Genomic DNA, 13,575 nt, shown 5'->3' with positions numbered 1-13,575 from the left:
CTGAGGTTCATATCCCAGGTATAGACAATTGGGAAGCTGATTTTCTCAGCCATCAGACGTTACATCAGACGTAAATCACCGATATTGCGCTGCAATTTTTAGTTAAAACTGGTTACCATATATATAACTGAATCAATTAAATGGGCTCCTTATAGTGTAAAAATTTGTTTTAAATATCAGGAAAAACTTTGATTCAGGAGGTTGGGAGTTAAATGGGCTCCTTATAGTGTAAAAATTTGTTTTAAATATCAGGAAAAACTTTGATTCAGTTATATATATGGTAACCAGTTTTAACTAAAAATTGCAGTGCAATATCGGTGATTTACTTAGTGGTACAGTTAATACTTAAATAACAAGTCATACTTAATGGCTTATATTTAGTACAATATTACGGCAGGTATCTCTGCAAAGATACACCGATACAAAGCATGAATGTGGGAGACTGAACTTGACTATAGACAATCGGTTTAAAAGGTGGTTAAAACATTACCGCTAGTAGTCACTGACATAACATTGACATTACTGTCAGTCTACAATCTGCGGTGAACCGGCTTCAATATAAGTACTAAGTGTCCTCAGCGACACGTTTATATTAATACTTTTCCAGCAGCTAAGTGGTCAACAAACATAAAAACCGTGATTTTGACGTTGCTAAGTTACTGTTGATTGATCTGTACTCATTTGCAGCGCAATAACGGTGCTGCAGTAAGTGGCTCCTATAACAATTGATTAATAAGTCACATATATTGAGACACATTTACCAGCAGACTTTATACAAGGTCCACATATATTGAGTACAACAGTTTAATTAACGGCTAAAGTCTATTCGATTTATACTTCTTAGACTGCAGAGTACTAACAGAGCTCTGGTGAATAACTGTGTACTACCTTTAGCTCCATAAATAAGACATATCAGTAAACCCATATGCTATGTTATAACAGCTGCAGTTAAAATTCAATGGTTTACTTACATTAGGAATAATTCAGAGACCAAATTAATCAGAAATATATTGTAGCAATTTGGATATCAGCCTGAATCTCGAATATCAATACTTGGCTATAAATACACTGATGAGACCCATATAATGGTGTGTATAAATATATGAAGAATTCACTAATTCAGTGTTACCTATTAGCTAACTGAATTATGTTATCCAACACAAATCTTTTAAAAGTAAATACAGACGTACCGCAATTGAGACATTGATATCAGCACTATGGTGAAACAATAGTTAGCTCATTACACCCAAAAGGGCATAACATTGTAAGAGCAACTATAATACACTGAACTTCATATTTAAGTACATGGTATACCACAAGATACCATAATCATTACTCTTCACAGCCTGATATTTGTTTCAGTAAACTAACTGGAATTATAAATGTTCTAACATTCTCTTGGGTTAATTCCCACTTTTATTAGAAATGGATAACTTATAGATTTGGCAGAATCCCAGCCGAAATATATATATTTGCTATTCATTCTATAGCAGCTACCTATCTGGTTTATTATAGCTCTGTTCAATGTTCCTATCAAAGTTGAATCATTCCTGGGTTTTTAAATGTATTGTCTTTTCCATTTAATTTTAATATAAAGTCCAATAAAAGTTATGTTTTAATTTAATTCACTGATCCGTATTCCTGAAACTCAGTCAGAATAATTCCATATTAGGGAATTAGAGTGCTAATTAAGTGTACATTCTCTTGGAGATGTCAATCCCCAATTTTTGTTCCTAGTACACAGCACCTAACAATGATACTATAGATACAATAAGTGGAATAGAAGATTTTCATCTTCCACCTAATATAATTATCATATAAGTATCAATAACTATATTCCTTATTTACAACCAGTGGTGCCATTGGGCCCTCTCCCCTTTTTGGCCTAGAATTAAGCCTGTTATTATTCAATTTTTCCTCATTGGAAGCTTGATTTAGGTTTGAGGATTTTTTAAGGTTCTTCATTTTGAGCTTATGCATCAGGTGGATATTAAACTTCTTTCTGGAATTGTTTCTTTTAACTATTTCATCTGCTATAGAATAGTTTCTGGGCTTTCTACTCTTTCTTGTGTAACTCCGTATCTTTTTTTTCTTCAAGATAAGGTTGTGTTTTTTGACGATATAATTTGGGACATTGTTGTTCCTTCTTTAAGAATTATTCAGAATGATCTCTGTTTCGTCACCTTTTCCTGTGATGTTGCAGTTATCAGAAAAACGTAGCACCATCATCATGAAAGGATTGTCCTTGAAGTTTCCTCAGTGTATTTATGGACTATGGTTGCTGATATGTCCCCTAATTGTACATTTATGCCTTATTAACTTTAACATGTTAACTCATTTTAAGACATATACACAAAGAACTGCTTATACCTCACCAGATACTGCATCCTCTCCTCAATAAAGTGCTATACTTTTTGAGGGCTCTTCTCCATCTTCTTGGTTTAGGTAGGCATTTGGGTCTCTATCTCACAGATCATACATGAAAAGCGTTTTGTTTTTTTGTGGCATGAAAAATGTAAAAATATAGTTTATTTGTCTGAGGTAAACACAATTGTTCCTCAATTTATCAAAGCATTTGTGTTTCTTTTAAAACAACATCATTTTTTATTCCAAAGATGGAGGATACTTCTGGCCATTGATAGACTAGTCATATTTTCTTGTAATTCTTTATCTGGACCTTATTGTTGTGTAAGAATCTGTCGTCGTGAAGGGCTTTCCTCTTTGCAGCTAGTCTTTGTGGTTATGATTTCTTCCATACAAGTGGTAACATCTTACTATACTAAACTAATACTTTGTTGAAGCACCTTTTGATTTTATTACAGCACTCAGTCTTTTTGGTTATGGGTTTTTCAGCATGGCACATCTTGACTTGGCAAGATTTGCCCACTCTTCTTTGCAAAAACACTCCAAATCTGTCAGATTGCAAGGGCATCTCCTGTGCACAGCCCTCTTCAGATCACCCCACAGATTTTCAATTGGATTCAGGTCTGGGCTCTGGCTGGGACATTCCAAAACTTTTATCTTTTTCTGATTAAGCTATTCCTTTGTTGATTTGGATGTTGGCTTTGGGTCATTGTCATTCTGAAAGATGAAGTTCTTCTTCATTATCAGCTTTCTAGCAGAAGCCTTAAGGTTTTGTGCCAGTATTGTCTGGTATTTGAAACTGTTCATAATTCCCTCTACCTTGACTAAGGCCCCAGTTCCAGCTGAAGAAAAACAGCCCCAAAGCATGATGCTGCCACCACCATGCTTCACTGTGGGTATGGTGTTCTTTTGGTTATATGCAGTGTTGTTTTTGCACCAAACATATCTTTTGGAATTATGGGCGAAAAGTTCACACCTTTTGCAACATGCTTTTGGGAAACTTCAGATGTGTTTTTGCAAAATTTAGCCGGGCTTGGATGGTTTTTTTCGTAAGAAAAGGCTTCCGTCTTGCCACTCTACCCCATAGCTCAGACATATTAAGAATACAGGCGATTGTTGTCACATGTACCACACAGCCAATACTTGCCAGATATTCCTGCAGCTCCTTTAATGTTGCTGTAGGACCCTTGGCAGCCTCCCAGACCAGTTTTCTTCTCTTTTTTTCATCAATTTTGGAGGGATGTCAACTTATTGGTAATGTCATATTTTCTCCACTTGATGATTACTATCTTCACTGTGTTCCATGGAATATTTAATGCCTTGGAAATTCTTTTGTACCCCTCTCCTGACTGGCATCTTTTAACAATGAGATCCCTCTGATGCTTTGGAAGCTCTCTGCGGACCATGGCTTTTTCTGTAGTATGCAACTAAAAAAAGTGTGGAAAGACCAACTAGAACAGCTGAACTGTATTTGGGGTTAATCAGAGGCACTTTAAATGATGGCAGGTGTGTACTGACTCCTATTTAACATGATTTTTGAATGTGTTTGCATAATTCTGAACATCCCCAGTTATAAGAGGGTGTGCACACGTATGCAACCATAGTATTTGTTTTTTTATTTTTACTTCCCTCCACCTAGAAGATTTCATTTTGTTTTTCAATTGAGTTGTACAGTTTAGAGGTCACATTAAAGGTTGAAAACGTTCTTAAATGATTTAGCTTTGTCTAATTTTTTTACATCACATATACCTGACATTTTTACAGGGGTGTGTAGACTTTTTTTATATCCACTGTATGTATATATATATATATATATATATATATATATATATATATATATATATATTACATTTTAAGAAAATTAAATGAAAAATTAAGAATAGTAAAATGACAGTCTACACCAGAATATTTATTGTTTTATAAGATAGATAATCTTTTTATTATCCATTCCCTAGTTTTGCGTAACCAACACAGTTATATTAATACACGTTTTACCTCTGTGATTATCTTGTATCTAAGCCTCTGCAAACTGCCTTATTAGAGATATCACCCAATATCGTTCCCGGATATTGGTGATAAATTACCAAATGAATTAAAAGATTTTACAATAACATCTCCATAGTGGATTGCTTTTAATACCGGACACAGATAATTGTATATTGAGAGCCTATGTCTCTTACTTAACTTGCCAGTATTGAATGTATTTTTTATATTGTATGTGAGGAGTGTGCACTCTGTTTTGAGTGTATTTTTATGTATATTAGATATTAAATATTGTGATCCATTATCTTGTCTTAAGCTTATATAGCGCTTAATCAATATTGTATTAATTGACTATTTCAGGGGCTAGTGAAGTGAAGTTTGACTTTTTTCCCTATTAGAACTATTTTTAAATTTTTCTATCTGCCATGGGTCACCAGGTTATTGTTCCAGCCATGCAAAGAATAAACAGATCTTCCCAAATGGATATTTATAAATTCGCATAGCTGAGTGCAAACCTGGTGTCCATCGCAGTTCCACCGACATGTGAGTAATATTGATAATCATACCAAAAAGAATTGGATTCCAGAATTAAATGAATACCATCTATTATATAGTCGTTCTGTTTATGTAATAGAGATGCATCCTGGTCCAGTACATTTCTTCCAAGCCTTTATCTTTCTGAATATTGGTGTACATAGATGACACATCTGCGGTAACTAACAAAAAATCATCATCCTATTTTCGATCTTCTAATATATTAACTAAATGTACGGTGTCTCTTAAATACAATTTTCTTTTCCAAACATATAGTTGAAGGAATTTATCAATATGTAGGGAGAGATTACTAGTGAGTGATCTGTTCCCAGATACAGTGGGTCGTCCTAGAGGCTTTTTTAGATCCTTATGGATCTTGAATAATCTGTAAAAAGTTTGAATTCTTGGGTACTGTATATTTAAAAATTGTATTCTTTTTAGTTTAAAATTTGTTCTTCCAGTCCTCTTTTCTTTCATGTAATTGGCAAGAGTCCATGAGCTAGTGACGTATGGGATATACAATCCTACCAGGAGGGGAAAAGTTTCCCAAACCTCAAAATGCCTATAAATACACCCCTCACCACACCCACGATTCAGTTTTACAAACTTTGCCTCCTATGGAGGTGGTAAAGTAAGTTTGTGCTTGATTTTCTACGTTGATATGCGCTTCTCAGCATTTTGAAGCCCGATTCCTCTCAGAGTACAGTGAATCTCAGAGGGATGTGAAGGGAGTATCACTTATTGAATTCTATGGTTTTCCCCGCGGGAAATCTTTTCATAGGTTCTCTGTTATCGGTTGTAGAGATTCATCTCCTACCTCCCTTTTTTAGATCGACGGTATACTCTAATATTTCATTACCTCTACTGTTAACCGTTTGGCTATCTGCTATATGTGGATGGGTGTCTTTCGGTAAGTATGTTTTCATTACTAAAGACACTCTCAGCTATGGTTTGGTACTTTATGTATTAATATAAAGTTCTAAATATATGTATTGTACTTATATTTGCCATGAGTCAGGTTTATGTATATTTCCTTTTGCAGACTATCAGTTTCATATTTGGGGAAAAAACATATTTAGGAAAATATTTTTCTTACCTGGGGTATAGTCTTTTTTTTTTTTTAAATTGATTCCTTTTTCATTAAATTTTCGCAGGCAAAATTAGGCTCGCGAGGTCGCAAAATGCCGATATTTATTGCGTCATTTTTGGCACAAGATTTTTTTGGCACAAAGGTACGTCCGATGACGCAAATTCGTCATTTCCGGCGTCTTAGTTGACGCAGAGTTTCCTTGCACAAGGTTGCGTCTGTAATGACGCGAGTGTGTCATTTCCGGATGTTGTTAGCGCCAAAAAAAAATTAATTTTGCATCATACTTGGCGCCAAATAATTTCATTATTTAAACCCCATTCCTATATGCCTCTTGCCTTTTTCTATGTCAGAGGGCTATGCTGTTTGCATTTTTTCCCATTCCTGAAACTGCCATATAAGGAAATTGATAATTTTGCTTTATATGTTGTTTTTTTCTCTTACATTTGCAAGATCTCTCAATCTGATCCGGTCTCAGAAACCACTGTTGGAACCCTGCGTCCTGATAACAGCTCTACCAAAGCTAAGTGTATCTGTTGTAAATTTGTGGAGATTTTATCTCCTGCTGTGGTATGTTATAGTTGTCATGATAAGCTTTTACATGCAGAGAATGTGTCCATCAGTAATAGTACAATGCCTGTTGTTCCTTCTACATCTAATGTACATGATATCCCCGTGAGTATAAAAGATTTTATTGCTGATGCGATTCAGAAAGCTTTGTCTGCTATCCCGCCTTCTAATAAATGTAAAAGATCTTTTAAAACTTCTTATAAAGTTGATGAAATTTCAAATGACCGACAACATACTGAATTATCCTCCTCTGATGAAGATCTATCTGATTCAGAAGATCCTTCCTCAGATATTGACACTGACAAATCTACTTATTTATTTAAAATTGAGTATATTCGTTCCTTGTTAAAAGAGGTGTTGATTACATTGGATATTGAGGAAACTAGTCCTCTTGATACTAAAACTAGTAAACGTTTAAATTCTGTTTATAAACCTCCTGTGGTTACTCCAGAGGTTTTTCCAGTTCCTGATGCTATTTCTGATATCATTTCTAGGGAATGGAATAGGCCTGGTACTTCTTTTATCCATTCTTCAAGGTTTAAAAAATTGTATCCTTTGCCAGCAGTTAGTTTAGAGTTTTTGGAAAAGATCCCCAAAGTTGATGGGGCTATTTCTACTCTTGCCAAACGTACTACTATTCCTATAGAAGATAGTACTTCCTTTAAGGACCCTTTAGATAGGAAACTTGAATCTTATCTAAGGAAAGCTTATTTATATTCTGGCTATCTTCTCAGACCTGACATTTCTATGGCTGATGTTGCAGCTGCATCAACTTTTTGGTTGGAAAGTTTAGCGCAACAGGAAATGGATCCTGATTTGTCTAGCATTGTTCGCTTGCTTCAACATGCTAATCATTTTATCTGTGATGCCATTTTTTATATCATCAAAATTGATGTTAAATCTGTCTTTAGCTATTTTAGCTAGAAGAGCTTTGTGGCTCAAATATTGGAATGCTAACATGGTATCTAAGTCTAGATTACTATCTCTTTCTTTCCAAGGTAATCATTTATTTGGTTCTCAGTTGGATTTGATTATTTCAACTGTCACTGGGGGAAGAGAGTTTTTTTTTGCCTCAGGATTAAAGACCTAAGAGTAAATCTAAAGCTTCTAACCGTTTTCGTTCCTTTCAATAAAATAAGGAACAGAAACCTAATCCTTTTCCCAAAGAATCTGGTTCCAATTGGAAACCTTCAAGTTGTAGTAAATCCAAACCGTTTAAGATACCAAAGACAGCCCCCAAGTCTGCATGAAGGTGCGGCTCTCATTCCAGCTCAGCTGGTATGGGGCAGATTAAGATTCTTCCAAAACATTTGGGCAGAATCTGTTCAAAATCAATGGATTCAGAGTATTGTCTCTCAAGGGTATCAAATAGGATTCAGAGTAAGACCTCCTGTGAGAAGATTTTTTCTCTCACGCATCCCAGCAAATCCAGTAAAGGCTCAGGCTTTTCTGAAGTGTGTTTCAGACCTGGAGCTTTCAGGGGTAATCATACCAGTTCCATTTCAGGAACAGGGTCTGGGGTTTTATTCAAATCTACTCATTGTCCCAAAGAAAGAAAATTAATTGAGGCCAGTTCTGGATCTGAAAATTTTGAATCGTTTTGTAAGAGTGCCAACTTTCAAAATGGTGACTATAAGGACTATTCTGCCTTTTGTTCAGCAAGGGCATTATATGTCCACGATAGACTTACAGGATGCATATCTTCATATTCCGATTCATCCAGACCACTATCAGTTTCTGAGATTCTCTTTTCTAGACACGCATTACCAATTTGTCGCTCTTCCATTTGGCCTAGCGACAGCTCCAAGAATCTTTTCTAAGGTTCTCGGTGCCCTACTCTCTGTAATCAGAGAACAGGGTATTGTGGTGTTTCCATATTTGGACAATATCTTGGTACTATCCCAGTCTTTACATTCTGCAGAATCTCACACTTATCAACTAGTGTTGTTTCTTCATTGACATGGTTGGAGGATCAATTTACCAAAAAGGTCCTTGATTCCTCAGACAAGGGTCACCTTTTTAGGTTTCCAGATAGATTCAGTGTCCATGACTTTGTCTCTAACAGACAAGAGATGATTAAAATTGGTTTCAGCTTGTCGGAACCTTCAGTCTCAATCATTCCCTTCAGTAGCTATGTGCATGGAAGTTTTATGTCTCATGACTGCAGCATCGGATGCAATCTCCTTTGCTCGTTTTTATGTGAGACCTCTCCAGTTTTGTATGCTGAATCAGTGGTGCAGGGATTATACAAAGATATCACAATTAATATCCTTAAATCCCAATGTTCGACTCTCTCTGACTTGGTGATTAGATCACCATCGTATAGTTCAAGGGGCCTCTTTTGTTCGTTCAACCTGAACTGTGATCACAAAAGATGCAAGTCTTTCAGGTTGGGGAGCTGTCTGGGGATCTCTGACCGCACAAGGGATTTGGAAATCTCAAAAGGCGAGGTTACCAATCAATATTTTAGAACTCCATGCTATTTTCAGGGCTCTTCAGGTTTGGCCTCTGTTGAAGAGAGAACCGTTCATTTATTTTCAGACAGACAATATCACAACTGTGGCATATGTCAATCATCAGGGTTGGACTCATAGTCCCCAAGCTATGAAAGAAGTATCTCGGATACTTTCTTGGGCGGAATCCAGCTCCTGTCTTATTTCTGCGGTTCATATCCCAGGTGTAGACAGTTGGGAAGCGGATTATCTCAGCCATCAGACTTTACATCTGGGGGAGTGGTCACTCCATCCAGATGTGTTTTCTCAGATTGTTCAGATGTGGGGTCTTCCAGAAATAGATCTGATGGCTTCCCATCTAAACAAGAAACTTCCCAGGTACCTGTCCAGGTCCAGGGATCATCAGGCGGAGGCGGTGGATGCATTAGCAGTTCCTTGGTGTTACCAACCTGCTTATATTTTCCCGCCTCTAATTCTTCTTCCAAGAGTGATCTCCAAGATCATCATGGAACTATCGTTTGTGTTGCTGGTTGCTCCATCATGGCCTCACAGGTTTTGGTATGCAAATCTTGTTTGGATGTCCAGTTACCAACCTTTGCCACTTCCTTTAAGACCAGACCTGTCTTAAGGTCCGTTTTTCCATCAGGATCTCAAATCATTCAATTTGAAGGTATGGAAATTGAACACCTAGTGCTTAGTCATAGAGGCTTCTCTGACTCAGTGATTAAAACTATGTTACAGGCTCGTAAATCTGTTTCTAGGAAGATTTATTATCGAGTTTGGAAAACTTATATTTCATGGTGTTCTTCTCATAAATTCTCCTGGCATTCTTTTAGAAATCCTAGAATTTTACAGTTTCTTCAGGATGGTTTGGATAAAGGTTTGTCTGCAAGTTCCTTGAAGGGACAAATCTCTGCTCTTTCTGTTTTATTTCACAGAAAGATTGCTAAGCTTCCTGATATTCACTGTTTTGTACAGGCTTTGGTCCATATCAAGCCTGTCATTAAATCAATCTCTCCTCCTTGGAGTCTTAATTTGGTTTTGAAGACTTTACAGGCTCCCCCGTTTGAGCCTATGCATTCTTTGGACATTAAACTACTTTCCTGGAAAGTGTTGTTCCTTTTGGCCATCTCTTTTGCTAGAAGAGTTTCCGAATTATCTGCTTTTTCTTGTGAATCTCCTTTTATGATTTTCCATCAGGATAAGGCAGTATTGCAGACTTCATTTACATTTCTACCTAAGGTTGTGAATTCTAACAACATTAATAGAGAAATTGTTGTCCCTTTTTTGTGTCCTAATCCTAAGAATTCTTTGGAGAGATCCTTACGTTCTTTGGATGTTGTAAGAGCTTTGAAATATTATGTTGAAGCTACTAAAGATTTCAGGAAGACTTCTAGTCTATTTGTTATCTTTTCTGGTTCTAGGAAAGGTCAGAAGGCTTCTGCCATTTCCTTGGCATCTTGGTTAAAGCTTTTGATTCATCAGGCTTATTTGAAGTCGGGTCAGGCCCCGCCTCAGAGAATTACAGCTCATTCTACTAGATCAGTCTCCACTTCGTGGGCTTTTTAGAATGAAGCTTCAGTTGATCAGATTTGCAAAGCAGCAACTTGGTCTTCTTTGCATACATTTACTAAATTCTACCGTTTGTTGTATTTGCTGATAAATTAATTTCTTTCATATTGGCAAGAGTCCATGAGACCCACCCTTTTTATGGTGGTTATGATTTTTTGTATAAAGCACAATTATATTTCCAGTTCCATTTTTTGATGTTTATTACTCCTTTTCTATCACCCCACTACTTGGCTATTCGTTAAACTGAATTGTGGGTGTGGTGAGGGGTGTATTTATAGGCATTTTGAGGTTTGGGAAACTTTGCCCCTCCTGGTAGGATTGTATATCCCATACGTCACTAGCTCATGGAGTCTTGCCAATATAAAAGAAATGAATTTATCAGGTAAGTTCTTAAATAAATTATGTTTTTAGAAAATCCCTGTATCATTTTTTATGGAGTTCTATAGGATCTTTATGCAGTTAATAGAGGTGTCATTTAGCTGTTTATAACACTTTTTATCTAAGATGTCAGCAGGCTTAATTAGAATTTCTTTATTATTTTGTAACTCATCTAATGCATCTCTTTCCTTTTTAGTCATATTTAAATTATGGCATTTCTTTATTTTACTTATAAATTCAAGGGAAGAAACCATAATTCTGTCATTATGTAAATTCCTGTTAAGACCTCATCGAGGGCCTGGTGATTAAAAACTCCCTAAAATTTGTGTTTCTAAAATTCTTTGGGACCAATTTTAAAAAGGGGTATTGCAGAATTGGTAAAAGTTCAGAGATTGGCCAAAAAACTAATAAGGGGAATAGATGATTTAAACTATAAACAGAGGCTAGACAAATTGAGTCTGTTTATTCTAGAAAAAAGATCCTTAACAGGGTAATATGATTACTTTATATAAATATATTTAAGGCCCATATGCAAAGTTGGCAGAAGCGCAGTTTATTCCAATTGTGAGGTAATAATTTAACACTAAAGGAATGGAGATTTAATCTACAGGAACGTAAATGCTTTTTCACAGTAAGAGCATTCAAATTGTGGACATCTTCCCTAAGGAAGTAATGACTGTCAATACCTTAAATACATCTGCTTTATTTTAAATCAGGTAGGATCTGTATAGGTCTTCTTTTAACCTCATCTACTATGTAATCAGTCTTGTGGGTTTTGTTTTTTTATAAAGCAACAATAAAAATGTTTTGGTATTTAAATATATAAGCTGAAGTGGGAGGACTTTAGTACTATTAATTCTGAATATTACATGCTATTAGATTGTAATATTCTTATGTTAAGATTGCATACCATGTTTGAAACAAGCACAGTTATCAGCCATCTAACATAGTACAGTGTAGAATTGTAAAAAAAATCAGATGCCCAAATTAATTGCCTGTTTAATGTTTCAGGTTGCCTCTGGTGAATGCAATGAAGATACTGAAGTTTACAACATCACCCTGTGCACTGGAGATGAGCTGACTTTAATGGGACAAGCTGAAATTTTATATGCAAAAACATCCAAGGAGAAGTCACGCCTCAATACCATTTTTAAGAAAATTGGAAAGTTGAATTCAATCAGTAAGTTAGGCAAAGGCAAAATGCCATGTCTAATATGCATGAACCATAGAACCAATGAAAGCATTAGCCTTCCGTTCCAATGTAAAGGAAGGTTCAGCACACGCAGTCCTTTAGAGATTCAAATGCAGGAAGGTGAACATATAATACGCAACATTGTAGAAAAGACTAGATTACCTGTAAATGTGACTGTGCCTAGCCCACCTCCTCGTAATCCATATGATTTACACTTCATACGTGAAGGACATCGCTACAAATTTGTCAACATACAAACTAAGACTGTTGTAGTCTGTTGCGTATTACGTGCCAACAAAATCATCCCCATGCATTTCCCTTTGCATTTATCTGTCCCAAAGTTTAGCCTTCCTGAAATCCTTGTGAAAGGGGAAACATGGCAAGAATCTTTGGTACAGCACTGGTATAATATCTGCCAAGAACAGTTCGATATAGAGGAATATTCCCGGGCTGTGAGAGATGTGAAAGCTGACTGGAATGAGGAATGCAAGAGTCCAAAAACAAATTGGTGTTCAGGCCACAGCCACATACCAAATTCTCTCAGTTATGCTCGTGATGAACTGACACAGTCATTTCACAGGCTTTCGGTATGTGTTTATGGAAACAATCTCCATGGGAACAGTGAGGTGAACTTGCATGGCTGCAGAGACATTTGTGGGGACTGGGCTGTTTTTCCTCAAGATTCTCCACAGTATCAGGACTCTGGTGACAGCGGAAGTGATTATCTTTTCCCTGAAACTGTTGAAGAATCAACAAATCTACCAGCCAAGCCAGAAATTCCATATGAAGAACTCTGGCTAGAGCAAGGATCAGTGAAAAAAGTAAGCCAGCCTCTCACACGTTCTCAAAGTGAAAAGAACAAATGTGACCCTTTTAGAGGTTCACTACATTCTAAGTGTGGCACATCGTCACTGTCTTCTCCTGGATCTCTACGGACAACCAAGTGTTCAGATATCTCTTTACCTCCACCTCCAGTGCCTCCAAAATCGGAAGCTGTAAGTTTACTTTCTATCAGTCATTCCCTATGGTATATAAAGCTGACATTAGAAATCAGTATTTTATGTAGATGCTCTTGCTAAATTACAAGGTTGCTAAGACCTTAAAAACAACACAATACTGTCAACTCATTTAATGCCATTAAAAAGAATGAATGGGGTTTCATGTTCCTTTAAGTACAACCATATTCAGTTGTCTATTATGTTCTTTAAAGGGACATGAACCCAATTTTTTTATTTCATAATTCAAATAGTGCATGCAATTTTTAAACACATTTCCTATTTACTTCTGTTATCATCTTTGCTTTGTTCTCTTGGTATCCTTTGTTGAAGTTGCTGCAATGCACTTCAGGGAGCTAGCTGAAATTAACAGGTGAGCCAATGACAAGACATATTATCAGCAGCTAGCTCCCAGTAGTGCATGGCTGCTCCTGAGCCTACCTAGAT

The 13,575-nt window shown here is 36.4% G+C and overlaps 1 protein-coding gene across 1 annotated transcript in view; it reads left to right on the top strand.

Annotated features, from left to right (window-relative positions):
• The window catches only part of GAREM1 (GRB2 associated regulator of MAPK1 subtype 1), a 470,758-nt gene that overhangs the window by 367,677 nt on the left and 89,506 nt on the right, over window positions 1-13,575 (top strand). The window contains exon 4 of the mRNA XM_053715004.1: window positions 11,953-13,128. Coding sequence (XP_053570979.1) covers window positions 11,953-13,128 — 1,176 coding nt within the window. The remainder of the gene's footprint in view (window positions 1-11,952; window positions 13,129-13,575) is intronic.

The sequence above is a fragment of the Bombina bombina genome, chromosome 5 (genome assembly GCF_027579735.1).
Source record: "Bombina bombina isolate aBomBom1 chromosome 5, aBomBom1.pri, whole genome shotgun sequence".
Classification (NCBI taxonomy): Eukaryota; Metazoa; Chordata; class Amphibia; order Anura; family Bombinatoridae; genus Bombina; species Bombina bombina.
This window is presented reverse-complemented; position numbering and strand designations above follow the sequence as displayed.